Genomic DNA, 22,783 nt, shown 5'->3' on the forward strand with positions numbered 1-22,783 from the left:
TTGAGCATCCCTAAAAAGCATCACACCAGTGGAGAGAGTATTCTTTGATTATAAACTCATGATCATTCCCTAAATTGGCCGATATGGGACTTTCATCATCCAACAAGAATAAAAGAATAAAAGGAACAACCTTTTAACATGTACCCAGTGAAGCCAAAGATGCAGCATAGCATAGGGGAGATTCAAAAAGCTTATTAGAAAATGTCACACTACAACTTATCTACATGCTTTCTGATCAAGCATTTCTACAATGGCTTCAGCCAATGCATCAACAAATGGTTATTTACTAAAGAAGTCGATGAACTACGCACATGAAACTATAGGTACTGTTGTCACCAACAACTATCATAGGGGAAAAGATGTTCATTCATTCAAGAAATGTTGCGTAGCTCTTTAAGTAGATATACTTTCAGCATTGACAACACAAATGACATTCATGAACACGTCGAAAACATACAAATGTCTTCTTCTAGTTGTGTTTATTGCAGTGATATCCACCTAATTGATAAACTGTCTATATACGCCATACATATAACCCAGGTAGGAGGCAATGTAGAATTTCACAACTCAACGATCAAGTTAAAGAGACTACTAACAATAATAGACGATAAAAACCAGTTTAGCCAACGTGAAAGATGAAGAAAGTAAAGGCAGTAAAATCAGGACATCCTCAACGTCTATAGGTGAGTCTTGATATTGACTCGAAAGATCATTACATAATTGGATGGCTAAAAATGTTTCGACATCATTAATTTTCACTACCGAAAGATGTTTCGATCTGAGCAATAGGACTAAAGCATCACATGATGAATGGTCTTAAAAAATTAGTTCATCCTAAATTGACCACCAAGCACACAGAAATTGTTCAGGATATAAAACTAAAGTGGTTTTTTTAGATAACAAACTAAGGAAGAAGATTTGAGCACCAACCTCAAAGAATGAAATACATGTCAGTTATTGTTAGCTAAGTTCACTTTTGGAGAAAAAATCATTCACAAAAACTGAAGTGATTCACCCAGAGAAACTTCAAACTAGTTTCAGATTGCAACCTAAAAAAAAAATATGATATCACCTACTTCATAATATTAATAAAATACAAGAAACCTCAGTTCCAATATGGAAAAATAGCAATAAATAGGCTAGTTGAACAGTCCAGCCAAAAAGACCGTAATTCTCCTCCGCATTCCATTATCAGAACAATTGAGATTGATCTGGAAACAGATCAAAGAGGCAGAAGCTGCTCAAAGACAATAATGGCCTAATCAATAGAATTAAGACAGATACCGAGTCTACTAAACGCATGCTAGATATAAGCAGCAACTAACCACTTCGCCCTCCATTCCATGTTTAAACAGGGATGCAACAAAAGCATGACAAAATTAGTATTAGCCCGTCACTTTCGCACTGGTCTATCTACCAAAGAAGAGAAAGAACTTCATTTTGGATTTTAAACACAAAAGCATTATCCAGACTCTCATTTGGCCAACAAGGATAACTTAACTCCTTACCGCAGAACAATAGTTTAGGCAGTACACTTCAGACTACGTTCACGTCTCCATGAATCACCCAATTTCATGTGTAGACTTCAGACTATGATAGACTCCAATAATAAGCCCAAAAACTGTCCTTTACTTTGATCCTGGTGCTGACATGGAGGTGAGTAAGGAAGCCATGATAAATACATGTTAGATAACCCACGGAAAGACCACATCAGGAGCCATACCATGGGAGTCTACTATTTGTGACCATCATCTAAATAACTCTGGGAAAGACCACATTATGAATCTTGCAAAAATGTCAGATTCTAAAAACTCGATATGAGCTGCCCGTCCAATAATGGTGTTCAAATTCTTGCCATAAGCAGAGGTGTCAAAGTTCACATCACAACGCATGAACACTCTTTGTTCAGAGGAAAGGGCCCGAATTTGGTCCAGACAATCATTCAGCATATCAAGGAATAACTTTCCTTTTCTTGAGTTGTCCATTGAAGCTGCCTGGCATGTTTCAATCCGGGCAGAATGATAAGGGACATAGCCATCCTGCAATTATGCAATGAATCAATACACACAACCAAAGGAGCCAATACAGAACCGTACTACAGAAGTCTGAGTTCAACCCATTATCTACAAATCTAGCAGAACAATAATAAATTTGAATAGTTGTTTTTGTGGGAAGCCATTCGATCGCCCAAAGGCAAAGAGATGCACAAAAGGTGTTGACTGAAGATAGACATTTAAATAAATAATTAAATCTTCATTTGGACCTTTTCAGCTTTTATCCAATTTAAGGCCGTGTACTTCCAAAATGTTTGTTTTGGTTTATATATTGCTAGAATGTGACCATTTTGGTTCTAGTTAGTAAAAAATTCTAACACAAATCTATATACAATGAAAAACTTTAATACAAATACATGACAGTAATTAAAAATGTTGATGCAAGGTTGAGCTTAAATAAGATGAATGTGAAAATAAAGAGACCAAAATGGTTACTTTTAACAAGTATAGACCAAAATAGACACTATGAAATATAGTGATAATTGGACAAAGGCTTGAAAGTACTATGTTTTGGAATAACAAGTACATGGACTAAAATAGATTAAATCCTAAACCAATTAATTCTCTATAGCAATAGTTTATTTATGCGGCATTAATTTTTCAAAGAGGTACATGTGTCTGTCTTTCATAATACAGAAAAGCTAACTATATCCCTAGATACTAGAAAACAATAAATATGAATAAATCCCTAGATACTAAGTAATAATAAATCTAAATAAATCCCAAAACATTAGGTAGGGAGATCTACTACTTCTCTTATTTAATGAGATTACACAAATATCTTCTAATTTAAGGCTATGAATTACACAAATATTCTTCAAATCAAGGTTATTCCTTCTACACACCCACCCCTGAGGAATAGATATCTTCCATTCCCAACTTGGATACTAATTCATTGAACTGTGAAGTCCTCTTGTTAATATATCTGCTAGTTGAAGTTGTGAGGGCAAAATACTAATGCATACTATCCTTTTCTCTAATTTATTCTTAATACAATGTAGATCAATTCAATAGGTTTTGTTCTATCATGCTCGATAGGATTATATGTGGTATTGATAGTTCATTTGTTGTCGCATAACTACTTTATTGGACCTTCAACCTTAATCTATAAGTCATCAAAGATTATCTACTAACTCTATCGGACTTTCTCCCTTTATCTGTGTTAGTATATCTGCTAGTTGAACGTGCAAAGGCACAAAACTAATGCATACTATCCTCTTTAATTTCTCCACGACAAAATGTTGATTAATTTCAATAGGTTTTGTCCAATCAGTGCAATGTAAATAGTTGGTTTGTTGATTTGTTATTGCAGAAAAACTTTAATAAGTTCCTTTCCGATAACGTAATACTCTATGCGCTGCATGAATGTGAGGCTCCCGCAGATGATGAATAAATTGGCTAATTACACTAACCAAGTAAGATCTATCAGGTCGAGTGTGAACTAGATATATAAGCCTCCTTGCTAGCCTTTGGTACATTACATTTCTCTGTTCACCCCCCAGTTCTTTTGACAATCCCAATTTTTTATGTGGATCCATTGGCCTTGTTGCAAGTTTACATCCACTCATTCCTATTTCCATCAGGAAATTCATCACATATTTCTATTGTGATATGAAATTACTCTAAGCTTAGAAAGAAATTACTCTAAGCTTAGTATGCTACTTCAATAAGGTGAACTACTACTTCAGCCTTCCAAGTTCTTTGATTTCAAATTCTTTCATCAATTTTCTTCCAAGTTAAAAGAATAGTTTTTCTTCTTCATTATCTACAATGAATATGATGTACACTAGAAACATTGTAACTTCCCATCATTCTGAATACTAGATAAAGAGAGTGTAATCTCCTTGACTTTACTTATACCCCCATCGTTCATAACCTTTGAAAATCTTCCAAATCACGTCTTTGCGATTGTTTTAGTCCATACATGATCTTTCTCAATTTGTATACTTGAGCTTTCAAATCCAGGAGGAATGCTTATATAGATTTCCTCATTTAGATCGTTATGAATAAATGCACCATTCACATCATACTGTGATCGCTGCCAATTCAAGTTGGTAGCCCAGGGTAACGATCTTCTTACGATGTTCATCCTCACAACTAGTGCAAATGTCCGTTTTACCAAAAGTTTGAGTGTATCTCTTAGCTATTAACCTTGCTTTATATCTTTCCAACATTTCATCAGCCCTGTACTTCAATGTAAAAAACCACCTACAACCAACAATATTCCACCTACAACCAACAATAGTCTTTTCTTTTGGCCTAATCACTACTTCCTACGTGTTATTCTTTCCACAGCTTCCTACGTGTAATTCTCTTCTAGAGCATACGCTTCTTCTCTAATAGCATCCTGTCATTCTCTTTTGGATAAAGCTTCAGGAAGTGTGTCAAGTATAAAAGTTGAATTAGACTCGGTAAACTTTGGTGTGATGAAGATAGTCTTTCAAGAGAGATATAGTTTGATAGTGGGCTATAAAGGGTTGTTTGTTTTGTGCATTCTCTAGTGGGTTTTCGAAGAGCTATAGGTTCATCATCTATTGGCACCTATGTTACATCCTCCTTTTGAGTTGAGTTTGGATGTTTGGACTTTCATCAATTATGAAATGAGTTTCCTTCTAGCATATATAAGGACAACGGAATTGATGGAGGTGGAATGGATGGTTTAATCAGTGACTAGAAATAGAGGTGGTTAATGGTTTAGTCAACGACTCTGCTGTAGTAGAATTGGAACCATGATTGGAATGGAAAGTAGGGTTGGACCCAATTGTTGGTGCTATATTTCGTGCGTCCAAGAGTTCAACGGTTTCCCAAGGACTCTCTACAATCACCTACGTTCTCCCCTAAATAGAGACCTAAGAGAAGAACGATTTATGCACAGTGAATGTCACATCAATTGAGATGTAACATTTGTACCCCTTTGTAGTCGAAAACTACCCTAAAAAAACACAATTTATTGCTCTCGGTTCGAGTTCGCCTCTAGTGTTGTGCATCCAAATTATGTAGGATGTGAGGTCATTAGACATCCAAAAGTGAGGACGAAAATTATTTAGTACTTACATTGGGCTTAAATTATTCAAGACACAAGATGAAAACAATTAATTATGAGAGTTGCAGTAAGATCTATCTCTCCCCGTAAATCGTTGGCATGTTTTTTGTGGATAAACAAGGCTCAAGTAGTGCTTAAAAGGTGTCCATTTCTCCTCTCGACCACTCCTAAGGCATAATAATACACGAAGAATCCTCGATAATTCCTTGAGATCGAAAGTATGGGGATAAGGTTTGATTGAAGTAATCTCTAGCAAGGTCTGTTCAAAATGTTTTGATTTTGATACCAACTACCACGGTAAACCCTGTCTCTCAAATCTTGTGACCCATGTGATAAGCAAACCCCGTCTCCGAAAACTCTTGTGGGAACTCATGGCTACCTTGGCCGAGCAGCTTCACCTCAATGTTGTGAAGAAGCTTCAAGCTCTAATCATTGATGGTGACACCACAAATGAAGGACGTATGGTGGAAAGTACTCTAGCTTGTTGGACTAGACTCAATCGGGGAGGCATCAAAGTGATGAATAAAACTCACTTCTGTTTTTGATTGCTCAAGGATGAAGGTGGTCGCTAGTGAAGTCCATAGTCTTTTTATAATAAAGAAAAACTAAAACCTCTAGAGAATAGGTAACAACAAAGAAATAAAAATTGACTAACTAGTTCCCTTACTGAATGGAATGGGATTACAAGGCTATTTCTTCAACACATGCACTTCCATATTTTATATGGATCATGTCATCCTACTAGACACACTACCCGTAACAACAAATAAACAGCTTACCTACCAAAGGTAAAATGAATCAGCACATCAACATAAAAATTATGTGATAGGAGCCTATGAAATAGAAGATTCGTGCCAGTTAAATTTTTGAACAACTCATTTATGTTCAATAGATACTATCAGAACATACACTTCCAATTTTTATATGGATCATGTCACCCTGCTCGACACACTACTTTTAACAACAAATAAACAGATTACCTACAAGAGGGAAATTAACTCATAGCACATCAACATAAAAAATACGTAAAGGAACCTCTGAAATAGAAGATACCTGCGGTGACGAAAACAAGATTATGTTCTTGAAATTGTTCAACGTCTTTTGCTGAAAAAAAAATAATAATGAAATTAGTATACACAGTATTAATAGATGCCTGGAACTTCTCATCAGACTGACTATATATAGTAGAAGCAATTTCATTTAAATTCATAATATCATCAGTATCTATGTATGTTATTCACAGGCATGCAAGTACATTACATCGTTTCTTATTTCATACTCAACCAGAAGTCCATAGTTCAACAATGTTCGAACCTACCATTTTGAAGATTAGAAACACTGACAAGCATTAAATATCCGCCTGTCCTAGCAGATAAAGTTCGAAGCAACACAGAAATCGGAAGTTCCAAGCTTTTTAATATAGCAAGAATAAAAATCCAAAAATAACAGAAAAATGAAACTTAACCCAAGCAATTACCTTTTTTGATAATACAAAATAACAAAGAGGGGGGAGACCCCGATCAAATGGAGTTTTTCTTGCCAATTTGGTATAAGAGATGAAAAGCTAAAATAACCATATCAACCAACATACTACCAAAAGAGTATTCCTTACCTTTGAAGACATTTTGGTTCCTTTCACTTCATATGCTCCAAAAGGAGGCTCGAACAAAAATCATACAAAGCAATTTCCTTTTCCCTTTTGGAATGGGCAACCCGCAAGTGTAGAAGATAAAAGGACGAAAGAATCCTTTGGGAGGGCAGTAGACTAACCAAAGGAAAAACAATTTGAAAATTGACCATACAATAGCAAGTTAAAAGACTAAAATACCAGTATCTTGTCATGATCTGAGACTATGGAGTTGGAAACCCCGTGTAATCTAACCACATCTTTAGTAAATACTTCAGCCACTGCAGAAGTGGCCAAAGGATGGTCCAACATGAAGAAATGGGTGTATTTTGTCAATGAGTCCAACACCTGATTCTGGGGAGAACATGGAGTCTTCCAGAGTAATTTCAAATATGGAAGGCTTGGAATAATCAAACGGGCAACTGAACTTTGTATATGTTTCATTGATACACCTCGCAATCTGCCACAAATTCCTTGACTGATTCTATCCTTCCCAACAAATATCAGCAACCAGTCTTTTGAACATTTTTAACTCTCCTGTGGACTCCTATCACTTCATGGTATTCTCTCAATAGTTAGATGACCACTGAAGATTTTGGAGGTACCAGCAACCTTTATTTGATCCTTAGTTGTTCATTACTACAGTGAATTACCATCCTTTCTTTGATCAATTTATACTTGAAAAAAGGTGCCACCTCTGAGTCCTACCATCCTCAAGACGAACATGAGTATTGAAGATATTAGTGAAGAGTCTTGCTCTTCCCTATTGATTCCCAAAGTCAAGCAAACGAATTTTCAGCATTTAATTCTCATTCAAAGCAAATTATGTGATATATCTTCAGCTTATTCAGATGTATTTGGTCAAAAGGAGTTATCCAGCCTGCCAAAGACCTTTCTGTTCCTCAATCTACCTCTCCCTTATGTGTGAATGTGTCGGATGGTGAATCTTATGACAGTTTGAGTAGCGCTGAGTCAGATTTAAAGCCTATGAATAATGACTCAGATGATTTTCTTGAGAGGACTTGTGCAGATGAATTGGGTGTGCGTTTTCAGGATTATTACAAAGAGTAATGATCTGCCTCAAGATTTGATCATATCAATTCTATTTCAGAAGTTTTACCTTCTTCTAATGTTGCACCAGCCAAGTTCTAATCTCCTGTTGAAGTTTGTGGCCTTCAAATTTGGGAAATACCCACTCTAAATTTAAAAGGAATTTAAGTTGTCCTTGTTATGTCATCTTGCTACATGGTAGAGACCACGGGATTGTTCCAGAAGATTAGCCTTGAAGAAATTTATTAATCATCATAGCCTAAATTTGCAGAATTTTACTAGAGTAATTGAAGAGTTAGACAGTATGGAATTGCCTTTATCCAACATCATGGTCCAGTATGGGGGATGATTCTTCGAAGTCCTTGATAGATATATATTTTCTCTAAATATTGGGATGTATTGTTTGATAATTCAAGGTTGTCCAACAAGCTCACTCATTTTCAAACACTTTACTTTTTGAAGCTGGAAGTTCTGTTTCGGGGCAATCTCCTTTTTGGTTTTAGAACTCTTGGTTGAATAATTCAGATTGTGGTAAGATAAATGAACAATCCTTAGCTCGTCATATGGTTGGGTGGGATATGTGATAGCCTCCAAACTTAGAAATCTGAAAGTGGCTATAAAAGAATGATTTATTGATTTTGAAACTAGAAGGAAGAGTTAGGAGGAGTTTGCTACCAAAAATCGCTACTAATGATGCTAAAGCAGACACAATCCTTTTTAGCTCCTCGGAACTTGGCATTCACTATTCAGTCAAAGGTGAATTATTGGAGCTACAGCTGACAGAAGGAACCTTGATCCAGAAAAGTAAATGACAATGGCTCGAAGCAGGAGATGAAAATATTTTCTTTGGGTGTGTTTATTCGATGAAGTGTTGGTTCAAGTACAATTCCATTTTCAACTTTCAGTACATGCTTTCCAATGTCTTATAGGAAAACGTTCTCCAACTTACTATTAGTCCTGCATTAGCTTGGAGACCTAGACTTCTTTGGATTAATGGGATCAAAGCTTTATTATCGGAGTTGGGGACGGAAAGAAACAAGAGAATTTTTTAAGACAAGTTTCTTTCTAAGTCTGATCATTTCGAATCAGCATATCAATGAGGCTTTATTTTTGTACTCTTTTTTATTCTCATAACTTGTAATTGTTTCTCAGTTTCTTTTATCTCGGGTTCTTTTCTTTACACTCCATAATGAAGTTTGTATCTTTTAAGCATTAGTCTTGTTTTATTTTTTGAATGAAAAGTTTTATTTTTGGATAAAAAAATAGATGCATGAATAAAGAAAAAATAACAGCCTCATACTTCCAAGAGAGCAAGTAGGAGAGAGAAAATGTTCAGAAAAATCAGTACCTTGCACAGTCTGTAGAAGAACGTATTTTGTAGATCTGGATCATCCGTAAAAGTCAGCTGATGAATACACTGTGTTCCCTTGAGCTTCTTCAAAAGCCACAGGCCAGAGTTAAACAACGAGTTTGAACTGTAAAGATAACCCAAGTGTGGACCAGATATTGAAACATAAGTATAGAGATGACGATGATAGGGCTCCATGATACTTTCTGCAAATTGCAAACAACAAAATATAAATATTATCAATTTTAACTATCATTAGAAATATATAACATACAATAAATTTAAATCATTAAGAAAGAATGTTACCACCTACCTGCTAACGCTGTTCTTATAATGACATTTCCAATGGAGTGTCCCACAAAACTAATCTTAATATCCTGTAAACTCCCATATCTTGAAGCTTTGTCCATTTTCTTTTTAACAAAAGAAATCACCTCTTGTGCCAACCTCAGTCCCATTTCTCTGAAGTCACCAGAAGTTTTCTCTTCATTTACTTCGGACATAAGAAATTCAATTTTGGGATCTATTAAGAGCCATTGATTCCGAACAAGTCGTAGATCAAGATGGTGCCCCTACAGATTCACCAATTAATCGAGTAAAGACAACATGCTAATCTATACTCAAAATATATAATGCAAAGGAAAGAAGGGCCATTAAGCAATAAACTCCAGGAATAGAGGCTTCCTTGGATCAAGCTTAGCTTACAAAAATTATTTATGATACATATTTCATCATTGAATGAGGAAAAAAAACCTATGCTATATATAAGATATTATCAAATGATGATGTAATCAAGAAATGAAGTGTTATCTTATGAAGACTTGATTATGTTAACCTACCCTAAGAAATTAAACATTTATGTGAACAAAAAATAGTAATTCAACTGCAAAGCACTCAAAATCAAGCCCTATATAAGCCCAAACCTAAATATGAAAATACCCTAACCTAGCCAAAAACCAAACACTTAAAAATTTGCCCCAACTCAACAATAAGACGATCAAACCCAACTTGAAGATATGTAATACAACAAGAAACGAAAATAGGTACTCATAAAAATAACTCTATTGACCACAAAACTTAACTAATTGAGGGTACTTAACCCACTAATCAAGTTTAAGTTTCCCTAAAAAAATTTAAAACTTAATGTTACAATTGACTTCCTGAGCCAAGTATGCAGCAACTATTAAGAAAATTAAGATCAATTTTCAAATAGTTATAAAACAATTACAAAATGTCTTCTGGTAATATCACCTTTTAAGAACCTTCAAAACATAATATAATACAAGGTGACAAGCCAACACAAACTACGCAAAGATAGAACACAAATCATTGTTGATGCAAAATTCCAAATCGGTAACAGTCTCTTGCATTAGAAATTATAAAAACTTCATCAAACTATTAAGGATTGAGGACACTAGGTTAGAGGTGAGAGAATAAAACAAAGGTGTGTTCAATAAAATTATAAATCTGAAGAACAATACTTGCCTGAAACCCATGCACAAAGACAACAATCTTCAAAATGCGACCACTCCTTTCTGGCATAGAACCAGACAGATTGTCTACGGCTACAGAGCTTGGCCCACTGTCCTTCCCAATAGCATCAATCATGTCAAAATGCCGCAAGTATGAATTTTCACTAATTGAACGTCGAGGAGCATTCATGACACGCTCAATGATTACAATAGGAATTCGTGAAGGATCTCTGAATATATGCAGATCTTGGATGCATCTATTATTTATCTGCAATTTAGCACACTAACTCATTCACAAAATTGTCCAATTTGAGGGCATAAAAGAAATAAAGCATCTAATGTCAAAACTAAAACCCACCCTCATTTGTAAAATACTCCGACGATGAAGCTCAGCTCTCATTGCTGCAGTCTGGGCAGGCTGAAATGTATTAAGAAAAGCCAATAATGATCCATGAAAAGTTTACTTGTGTTTCAAGAAAGAAAAGAATAAAAGAAATAAAAGCAGTCGAGAATTGGAGGTAAAAGAAGGTTCAAATGAAATGAAAGCTTTCTGCATAGTAAATTATTGTCAACCTCCGGTGCAGAATGATTATGAAAGGGTTCAGCAAAATAACTACTCACATCATCTGACAACTTCCACAGACTAGAAACTCTTTTATGAACAGCACTTCTCCGGATGGCAAGGTTTGGAGGTTCCTCACTTCCACTATTAATGTAGTGATGAGGCATCTCAACTTTAGAGTAAACCATCCATATTGACCATTCAGCTCTCCTATCCTTTGCCCATCCCTCCCGTAGATGTTCTATTATCTTTGTTTTGTTAGCCCTGTGATACATTAATACCAATGATTCGATGTAGAAACACATGTATGTCAAAACCACATGTCAGAGTGAGGAGAGAAAAACTATGTGACAGGATTTACATATACTGTACACGTTTGCCAAACTACAACTTCCCTTTAGTGATACAAGTGTCAGTGGCTGGATTATTTCAAGTGTCTTGCATTTCAAATCACGGTCAGAGTAACCCTAAAACACAAATACAAACCCAAATACAGGTCTACTTTAGATATTCCCGGAGATGGGTGGGAGGATCCTCTGCTGCAAACTATTTGAAGTGGATAAGTTACCCTTATGTCTTTATTTTTATATGAAAACTTCCACTGCTATAATAATAAAAATAAGCCTGGAACTAAACCTAGAGGAAATTATAAGACTTTCTTTTTCTTTTTTTCTTTTTTTCTTTCTTTTTTTTTTTTTTTTCTTTTCTTTTTTTTTGATAAGAATAGACAACAAGCAGTAAGAATTACGTTTCCCATGTAGCCACTTTTTTTTTTCTTTTCTAGGAGTTGGGAATCGTTTATTTCTTCCCTCCTAACATTCCACACAAAGCTACTAAATATGGTTCTAACTTTGAAGCAAAGAACTTGTACCATTTTAGCAAAATGGATCTACCAGTTCCATAACGAAAGAGGCACTTTATAGAGGAGGATTATATCTACTAAATACGGTACAACTCACTTGGTAACAGACCGGGTTTTTCATCTATAAAATCCTCAAAAGGTCCATGGAAGCACATTATGAAGGAGAAAAACCTTTTTTTACAGTAGATACATTTCCAAAGTGGAAAATGCCTCAACTACGTTTTAGGCTGGCCAACGGAACTTGGATCTTAGTACGAGGAATCAAAAGAAAATGTCCCTGTCTTGAGGTACTTGTAAGCTTCACAAAGAAGATCAAAGTTTTTATATGGGAATTCTGCCATGTGTGTTTTTTCTTATTTATAAGAAACATATATGCATTAGCAAAGAACAAAGCAGATACAACCTAGGGGCACAGGGAAGAGAGAACCCCCTCCCAGAGGAGATAATTATAAAAAAATAAAAAATCATGAGCAGTTCAATATGAAGTAAAGAAGTACCTATGGAACTTCAAAAATGTGCTCCATAAATATAAAAGTTGATCACCCAGCGAGTGAAAACAGTGTGACATGTGACTTCCTGTTTTTGATTGGTGCAATCGGTCACCACTGTTAGTCCTCTGGTAAAATAAACAAATGGCCAAAGAAGAAGAATCACAAAAACAAAGTTTAATTTGTGAGGAAACAGAAAGAAAAAAAGAAATATACAGTTTGAAATAAAGCATGGACCTCAAGGCCGTTTTGTGGCTTGCCTTGTCTTGAAACTTCACCCTTTACGTTATCCATTTTTGAAGGCATCAAAACACCAATATACTTCGTATCATCTATTCTAGACATAAAATCAGTAAAATCAAAGGATTGGTCTATAGCTTTGCTAAGATTTTGAAACTCCTCAAGCAGTATATCACGAGCAGTCAATAATGCTTTAATAAGTGTGACCTCGTCCCGTGATGCCCCTGCCTGAATCAATACCAATCCAACAGTCAGCATCAGAAGATAATTTCTCTAAAACCAATAACAAAAGCATCATTTTAATTATAAAGAGTGTGGAAGCACAACATTACAGTAATTGTATACATGCATAAATAGTTGTTTCTTGTTCTTTATTGTAATTTTACTAAAAAGCCTTGCATGCCCATATATATTTTACTCTTAGGGTAGACAATGAGAGGAGTTATTCTCCTATATTTGGTCTCACATCAACATGGTATCAAACGATTAGATTTTTCCCCAAGGAAATTAAGATTTTGTGAGCAATTAGGGTTTTGTGGAACGTCAGGGGTTTGGAACACAACCTTTTTCATCTTCCGTCACCACCCAAATCAAGAGGAAGCCTGCCCACTATTAGCAAAACCCCAGAATTCAGCCAGCAAAGTAGTCATATGTGGCCTTGTGCACAACAAGCCAACATGCCCAATCCTACACACCAGCACATGAGTTATCACTGCACACGATGATCTGCTTTTTCTAGTAAATCCAACGTAGCTATGTGATGATTTTTGTCAGAAATGGATCGAGTTTGAAACCTCTTCAAAAAAGAATCAAGGTTTTTGCAAACTCGATTCAGATATTGTTTTCTAAAGGTTGTGTGGTCATTTGGTTCTATTTCATGGATTTAGATTGCATTTGGTAATATCTGATGTAGTTCAATCGACCACCAATCCATCCATGATCCATCTAGTAAGTCATTGTTGATGTTGTAGATGAGCTTACTAAATTCAAGCTATACAATTGCCCCTGTTATAACCATTTGGTATAGCAAGTCATTGGACGTATCATCATCATCTACACTTGCCCCGTTACAACCATTGTTGGCTCACTTGTCACAAATCCTCGTCTTTTGTCATCCTATACCAAATGGGTCATAGACAAGTGTTGTTGATAATGCAAGAAATTCCAATTTATTCCCCCTCTTTTGTCATCTACATGCTTTAACATTACTTTAGAAAATGGATCGATATCTTCCCGTCTTAAGATATAGAACAATAAATCTCACCCCATCTCTTTATTTGTCCTCTATCTACATTTACCTTAACTTCCCATATCTTGCGATGGAATTATATGGATAGAAGACATGATACTGGAGGACTTTAACATTTTTTCTCATCAAGCACCAAAAGGTGTTGTTTGTTCCATGGTTGTTTCTCCTTTTGATGCACACTGTCGTTTAGGTCATCCATCTCTCATGAAGAAAGCTTTGCCCCTAGTTCCAAAATTTGTCATTAAATTGGACTCGTGTCTATTTTCCAAATTCCATCATCTCCCCTGAAATTGATAGACCAGCAAGTGCTCCTCCCAAATTGGTTCATTTGGATATTTGGGGTCCTTATCCAATTGTGTCTAAAATTAAATGATATTTTTTACTTCATAAGACTCGGTTATATTTCATGAAGAACCACCCTGAGTTGCATTCTTACACTCACTTACGTTTTAATGTTGAAATCTATACTCAATTTGATATTTCTCTCAAGGTTTTGAGAAGCAAGAATGTAGTGGAGTACCACCACCCAAAACAGTGGTTGGTGACCGAAGCCCCATTGAACGGCGGCCGTAACTATAACGGTCCTAAGATAGCGAAATTCCTTGTGGGTAAGTTCTGACCCGCACGAAAGGCATAACAATCTAGACACTGTCACGAAGAGAGGATCAATCAAATAGACATGTCTATGAAGATGCAAACTACCTGCACCATCTATCCCAATGAGTCGTCTATCGAATCATTGCAATTGATGTTCAAGCACGGGAGTACTTCTCTCATGTCGTTGGGTCGTACAAATGTAAGCATAAAATATCCATCAATCATCTTGTGCTAATATTTCATAGCAAAATGACACTGTTGAACGAAAGAAAGAAAGGGCATCTTCTAGAAACAGTTGGAGCCTTATTCTCTCAAATGCATGTTTAAATGCATCTTTGGGTTGATAAAATTGCCCCAGTTTGATTCTTGATTAATTGCATGCCTTCATCTAGTCTTAAAGGTGAGACCCTTGTTATGTATATTTGACGAAACCTTACTTTCTTATCAAGCAAAAATATTTGGTTTCACTTATTCTATTCAGGATATTTGTCCTCATGTAACAAAATTAGGCCCCAAATCTGTGAACAAACCCTTCACTTCATCATTGTCGGACTAAGTCTAGGGAAGGATGATCTCCTTATCTATATAGTTGTTTCTCATACACCCTCCCCCATGCATCTCTTTTGGTCCAAGTGATAAGCTCCCTATCACTCTTCATAAAGGTAAATGTACTTTAGCTTTCCTGTTTCTTCTTTTGTCTCTTATGACCACTTGTCATCATCCTCCTTTGTAGGCTTGTCTCATTTTGTCTAGCATGATACAATAATAGAATAGAATATTTGCTAAAATGGTGGTGAGAATATTTGCTAAACCACCACACCTAAATGATGGTGAAAGTTCTCTATTTATAATCATTTACGGAATCAAATAAATTACAAAGGAAATGGAGTGAGCAATAAATGGATACAAGATATTTGCCTATAATAAAAGGTCAAATATGATACCTATGGTAAACCGTAATGGAAGGCTAAATATCATACAAGATATTTGCCTATAATAAAGGGTCAAATATGATACCTATGGTAAACCATAATTCAGGACTAAATATCCTCAACACTTGAATCTAATACTTCATGTAACGACCCAGATCCACCGCTAGCAAATATTGTCCTCTTTGGGCTTTCCCTTTCGGGCTTGCCCTCAAGGCTTTAAAACGCATCTGCTAGGGGAAGGTTTCCACACCCTTATAAATGGTGGTTTGTTCTCCTCCCCAACCAATGTGGGACATCACAATCCACCCCCCTTCAGGGCCAGCGTCCTCGCTGGCACTCTTCCCTTCCTCCAGTCGATGTGGAACCGCCCCCAAATCCACCCCCCTTTGGGGTCCAGCGTCCTTACTGGCACACTGTCTCGTGTCTACCCCCCATCGAGGAACAGCGAGAAGGCTGGCACATCGTCCGGTGTCTGGCTCTATACCATTTGTAACGACCCAGATCCACCGCTAGCAGATATTGTCCTCTTTGGGCTTTCCCTTTCGGGCTTTGCCCTCAAGGCTTTAAAACGCGTCTGCTAGGGGAAGGTTTCCACACCCTTATAAATGGTGGTTTGTTCTCCTCCCCAACCAATGTGGGACATCACACTTCACCTATAGCAAGAAAGAAAGCTACTAAATATCATGGGTAATTACAATCACGGTCAATCCAATGGTTTGTTGCTCCGTTAAAAGGGAGCCTCACCAAAGAGAGTAACTCTACTCAAGTAAAATGATATTTGACAAATAATTAATAGAAAATTTTCCTCACTCGCACCCTAAGAAATGTGAAACCTAATGAGGGATTAAACATCAATAGAGTCCCTCTCTACCGTTATAAAGGTTTTATTGCTCCTCTCCCTAAAAGACCCCCAAAACAATGCACATCCTCCAACTTGGGGCAAGAATCTCTCCTTCTCCCGAAACAACAAATGGAGAAGGAACTCCTCAGTCATCTCCCGATAATCTCTGTGTCTAGCAACCTGAAAGTCACACACCTCAAAGAAAAAACCAAACAGACTAAGAAAGTTGATTAGGTTAGAACGCAACTATCGTACCTTCCCAGATAAGGAACAAGGTCCCAAATCTATGTGCATCTCTTTACTTTGTAATTATTGTTTACCTATTCTCATGACCAATTAGAAATGTATTTCCTAATCCTTTGGATGAAATGGAGTCCTTTGTAGCAAGCTAGACATGATTAACATATATGTTCTAATTTGAGGGGAGTGTTATAAAATATATGTACGTAAGCAAGAGTTTATTAGTCTTTTGTCCTTTATTATAATTTTTCTATTATTGGTTGCGGGTATCATGCGCATATGTATTTAACTGTACGGTTTAAAATGAAATGAGTTATGTTCTCGAATGAGGTTTGCATTTTGTAGTTTCTATTATCCTTTCTTCTTTGAGTAATTCTTCTTTTTTATCATGGATTTTGCCTACTTTTGTCGAAGCGAGAGACAAGGGATGTTATGGGTTTTGACTCCGTCATTTGACTCTATTACGAGGTATTTTATATGAGAAGGGATATTTATTACTTGGATCCTCCATTCTTCAAATGGGTTTCTTGTAAATTTATTTTCCCTTCTTCTGTGTGATCCCTACCTTCCCAATCACTCTTCACTTATCGAAAATATCCAAGAAAGTTAAATCATTGACTTAGCAAGTCTTTACATGAGAGGTTTGATAGTTTAGACAAGTTTTTCCTTCTTAAACTTGCCGCTGTTACATTTTTTTATAGATTTAGGTTTAAGAAATTTCATCATACAATTTTGAGCTACTAGTTGGCATACTCGAGTCTTTTTACGTTTTATTGGAACTCTTTGTTGTAAAATTAATTTAGTTCGGTTTAAATCTTTCAATTGAGCTGGTTTTCATGCCCTTTTGTATTTCCCTTTTTCTCACTGCAACTATGGTTTTCAATCCAAAAAAAATTATATTCTGCTCCGATTTGAATAATCTTATAATTGCCTAATATAAGAAAAAAAAAGATGGTGATTGCAAGTCTAAAATGAAGACTTCCGTCAAGTGAATTCAAGATTAATATTAGTAACAACACTTATCTTTCTTGCTATTCAGGTAGGTTCTGAAACTTACAATCTGATGTTAGCAATAAACACAATGTGAAGAAACTAAGAAGGTTAATCACCATATAACTACAAATACAATCTTTTATCCTCGAGCAGAATTTAATGAAGAACTGTTGTGATCGTGACAAATAATAGAACCTGACAGAACTTAAATTTACAAAAATGAAATAGGAAGAAGGATCGAAACCATGTACATTTCAACAAAATCACATTGACCCCAGGCAAGGGCTAGGATCCAAACAGAAGAGTTGAAGAATCAGTTGTATACCTGATTTCGTGCATCAAAGTGTCTAGCAGCAAGATTTTCCTTGCGTGGATCACTGGAATAGATGATTGGACTAGGTTAGTTAACTTGTTCAATACTTGAAACTCAGCTTACATAGTAGTGAGACCCCCTACCCACCCAAAAATATTAAATAATTTTACTGCACATGCACCAATAACTTGTTCAATACTTGAAACTCAGCTTACATAGTAGTGAGACCCCCTACCCACCCAAAAATATTAAATAATTTTACTGCACATGCACCAATACAAGCCCCAAAGAGGTTACATGTTCAATACTTGAAACTCAGCTTACATAGTAGTGAGACCCCATACCCCACCCAAGAATATTAAATAATTTTTCTGCACATGCACCAATACAAACCCCAAAGAGGTTACAAGGATGAGACAGCATTTCTAACTAAAGTTGATAAATGTCAAGATCATATCACAAACCTGGATCTCTTTTCGGGGGTATAGGAACGTAGTAAGCAAATGTGTACGCTGACATCAACAAGCACTGCGTGAAATACATCAAAATGTACGGGACAATACGAATGTAGCCCTGCTAGAGCTTTGGGAGGAATTCGGAATTCATGTACTGCAGCAGAAGAAGCATCCAGAGAGGCCTGCAATTCTGGTCTATATGGTGCACATCCATCATTACAGGTATCCAATTATTTATTATAGAACTATTTTAATTCAAGATAATAAAAATGGCTTTATGATTTGACCTCAACTAGATGAGCAAGAACCAAATCATGCATTTTATGTCAACTCACCCAGCCTCCAATATTGGAGCATGCATAAGCTCAAACTTCAAAATAACGGCTGAAGTGGATGGAGCCTGCAATTTTTGGTCCATATCAATTATCTTCTAACCACAAAAGAAAAGATATGTAGCTCTGAAAAGATATATCATCTAATTTACTGCATGTCCGTTCTTATTCCTCGTAAGAAAACAGTTTTCAACAATTCCCAACACATGAATTCTAACAAAATCTTAAAGAAAAAAGTACACTATTCTGTTCACTTTTCCCTGGCAAGATATGCTTCCAAACTACAGATTTTTTTTCTTATCGTAATTGAATGAGCAAGTTTTTACACTAAAAAGGACTTCAAATATGGTTACTTCATTGGGAGCAGATAAACAATAATAGATTACAAACTTCATAATTATTAGAAGGATAGAATACACTAATGAGGACAGGCCTACTTTTCCTTGGGTGAAAGAGGAGGAATTGGAGGAGGAGGAGGAAGGGAGTAAGTGGAGAGAAATTCCTACCTCATACTTCGCAAGGGGAAAATTGAATGAAATCATAATGGACAGAAGTATATCCTGCCTTGCGTACTTGATCTTGAAAGGTTGTGTAGAGAAACTGTTGTCAGTATCATCAATCTTCCATACGCCATAACTATTACCGGATCCCAGATCTGGAGCTGCATCGTGCAAATTTGATAAGTTATTTAGTAGCAATAAGACATTGCTAGAAAAGCACAATCATAAAAGGTCAGCACTAAACACTCAAGACCTAAAACCAGTGCTCAGTGAACTAGGCCAATTTAGTTTCCCCACCTATTTCATGTTCACGCTGTTGACATTACTGCCACAAATCACAATACAGTGTTCCATGCGTCATTGATTTAAATAGAAAAATACAATCATTCCCCAAAATAACAAGTTATCTTTAAAATCTCAAGAAATGTACATCTATGGGGATGCGAAATGTTGCGTGTCCAATCAGAAGTGCCAATAAATCACCTACCCGATGGTTTTTACAGGAGAGTTTTTAAAAATAATAAATAAATCTTAAGACGCTATTGAAGGTAACTTAAAGTATTCCAGGATTTTATTCCAAAGGAGGATCTTGAACTTATGCATAAATAAGAACTTCACCAAGTCACGTTCTAAAGAAAGTGAAAGAAAAGGAGGTGGGAGGATTTTAACCAATTAGCCAAGTTTACAACTAAAATAAGATAGGCTATCACAATTTTGATGTCTAAACTATTTAGCTCCTAAACTTTATGAACTTGCCTAATAGCAATCTTAGTTATGCTTCTTAGCAGACAATCGCTCCTAAACTGTATAGGTTCTGACTAGTACTTGTCTAACAGTAACCTTACCAACGCAAGTATGCTCGTTAGCAGACATTCATAAACTGATCAATTAAGACAATTGCGGAAGTACCTTCATACTGAACAACTCTAGCTGGTGTTCCAACGGAAGTATACTCGCCGTCTTCCCATCTCATGGTAAGCTTAATTTGGTACCATCTAATTGGATAAATAGTCGATAATAAGTAGCTGCTACTTAAATGCACCACAACAATAGGTATAAAAATCATCAAAGAATGGAAATGCACAAACCCTTGCTGGAAAAGGTCGAGATTGTGAAACCTATGAATGTAAATAGCAATTTCCTGTACAGTATCCAACATAGCCACTGGCTTAACTTTGGCCAAACGTGGCTTTGCATCAGGCAGCTTCTTCACCGACCGCACTTGATAATTTAGACCAATGAACCACCCTAAATTATGGAACATGCGTGGCCCGCTAGTGCAAGGTTTGCATCCCTGGTCGTCAAGTGCTACATACGATCAAACCCAACAAAAAGAAACCCCCCACCCCCAACATTTTCCTAGCTTCCTAGCACTCCGCCCAATACAAGATAGATTTCTTGTTCACTTCACGAGCCTTCCTTCAGAATTGAAAACCTTAGGTAAAATGGGGGATAAATAGAAGCTACAAGCTTCGAAGCAATCACCGATTATCCAAATTCCAGTTCAGTCAAGAGTTACGGGATCATCGATAAAAAGAAATAAAATAAAGAAGTAGATACGACTCAAAGCTCTAGTTTATCCGGCGAAAAAGCTCCAGATCCTCGGATCTATCGCCAGATCGCTCACCGATGAACAAGTTTTGGAGGATTAAGTGAGATCACTGGTGCAAGCCGCCGCCGCGTTCCGTGGATGGCCGGAGGGAATGAAGGAGCGGGAGGGAAATTGGAGAAGCCAAAGAGATCCGAATATAGAGGAGGAATGTCGGTCAAAGTGAGGGAGAAATGGGTAGAAGAGGAGAACGACGTCGTATTGAGAGGAATTGGGTTAGCCAACTGGGGCGCATGCGTGAGCCGGAGTCTGAAGCTGCTCCCGCAGGTCCCATAATTGTTTTGTTTGGAAGCGAGAATTTTGTCGTCGTTGGTGGGCCATTCGCCGAGCCACAGCCACGCTCCCTCCGTGACTCCAGCCGCAAATCTTGAAACCTGCAGATTTGTTTTTTAAATTTTAAAATTCCCAATTAACCAAATTTCACGCTTTTTCATTTTAATATTATAAATATCTCTCTCTCTCTATATATATATATATATATATTTATTTATTTATTTATTTATTTATTTATATTTTGAAAAAATAAAATATCCTAATACAACAATTCCGCAGCCTTTTACTCAATTTCTCGTGGGATCAAATTCTTATGGGTACGAGTGAAGGGAATGGCCCTTTAGCCTCTAATTTTCATATAAAAGACACACGTATATGAATACCCTTTAACTCATATTTTGATGGACGGAATGTTTTTTATAAGGAATCGGAGGAAGATTCGAAGATTTTTTAGGAAGAAAAATAGACACTTACTTCTTTTCTATTTAATCGGACCATAACAGCTACCTACATTCCATAACTGGAAGCTAATAAAGAGACCCACAATCTCGTAGAAAGACGTTAAGATTCCCGTAGAAAAAAATTGCTGAAAAGGTATGAAATCCTTATCGAGATAATCAAAAGTTCCAACCAATAAACCCTGAGTAACTTAAAAGAAGATAAAAGGTCGAGTAGAAATTGCTGATTTTTAGACATCCTCTTATAAATTCTTAAGTGAAAAAGCTCACAAACCACTTGCAAGTATGTTAACAATCCCACTTTAATTTTTTATGTTTGAGATCTATGAGATTTTAGCTATTAATGTTATTAATGTAATATGCTATGTGAACGAGTTGAGTTGGATTGTAAACTCTATTCGGGTTGCTCGGGTCACCAACCCAACCAACCTAAAATTTCGAATTGGTCCAAAAGATTTTCTCAACCCATGTACACCCAGTATTTATTGAATAATAACTATTAAATATAAATTCAAAATACACTTTATAATTATCATATCATCGTTATTGACCTAATGAACTTCGTTGATTCTCGCTCTCTTCAAAATCTCTCTAATATCTGTCTCTCGAACACACCGCTTATCATAAATTTTCAACATTTTCAATTCAATAATAGATGGAATAATTGTAGAGCATAAAACACATAAAAACAAATGATTTTCTTTTTTGGGCAAAAGAAAACAATTCTCTTTAGGTGATCATTTTCTTATTTTCTTATATGTCATTATCTTGTCTTGCAAAAAATTTGTCAGTTCCTTCACTTTTCTTCAAAATAATAATTATACATATAATAAAATAATAATTCATAAATAAATTAATAAATATTCAATAATGTAACAAAAAAAATGTCGGGGGAATGCAAGTTTTTCAACCATATAGGAATTCGTGCAAAAAAAAAAATATATATATATATATATATATAGGAGTGTACATTCAACCCGGCAACCCGACAACCCGGACCAACCCAACCCGAACTATAAGGGTTGGGTTGGGTTGGATTAGCATTTCGGGTAGGGTTGGGCTCATTTTTCTGAACCCGAACTGAATCGGTTCGATTTCGAGTTCATGGGCAAAACGCTCAGGTTGACCCAAGCCAAATAAAATATATAGAAGTATTAGGACTTCTTTCATATTAATGGGTTTGCTAGAGTGGTACTGAGATTAGTTCATGAGTATTTACGCTCGAGTTTAACGCTAGCTAAATGT

General features: G+C 36.2%; 1 protein-coding gene across 3 annotated transcripts; it reads right to left on the reverse strand.

Annotated features, from left to right (window-relative positions):
• Positions 1–1,053: 1,053 nt before the first annotated feature.
• On the reverse strand, positions 1,054–20,981 carry LOC111798260 (uncharacterized). Of its 3 annotated transcripts, none has more exons than XM_023681297.2 (16): positions 20,826–20,981; positions 20,287–20,617; positions 20,108–20,193; positions 19,205–19,359; positions 18,702–18,766; positions 18,376–18,561; positions 17,924–17,975; positions 12,744–12,974; positions 12,516–12,634; positions 11,216–11,420; positions 10,953–11,012; positions 10,608–10,862; positions 9,436–9,694; positions 9,123–9,328; positions 6,151–6,201; positions 1,054–2,039 (listed from the first exon to the last, which is right to left on the reverse strand). In XM_023681297.2, the coding sequence occupies exons 2-16, from the start codon at positions 20,460–20,462 to the stop codon at positions 1,749–1,751; spliced, it is 2,397 nt and encodes a 798-aa protein (XP_023537065.2). In that variant the 5' UTR covers positions 20,463–20,617; positions 20,826–20,981; the 3' UTR covers positions 1,054–1,748. The 3 variants fall into 3 exon arrangements, with proteins under 3 accessions (XP_023537065.2, XP_023537066.2, XP_023537067.2); XM_023681298.2 differs by having other exon boundaries at positions 20,287–20,613; positions 20,826–20,963; XM_023681299.2 differs by lacking the exons at positions 20,108–20,193; positions 20,287–20,617; positions 20,826–20,981 and having other exon boundaries at positions 18,376–18,556; positions 19,205–19,346.
• Between the last annotated feature and the right edge of the window lie 1,802 nt (positions 20,982–22,783).

Source organism: Cucurbita pepo, chromosome 7, assembly GCF_057944985.1.
Source record: "Cucurbita pepo subsp. pepo isolate OVF chromosome 7, ASM5794498v1, whole genome shotgun sequence".
NCBI lineage: Eukaryota > Viridiplantae > Streptophyta > Magnoliopsida > Cucurbitales > Cucurbitaceae > Cucurbita > Cucurbita pepo.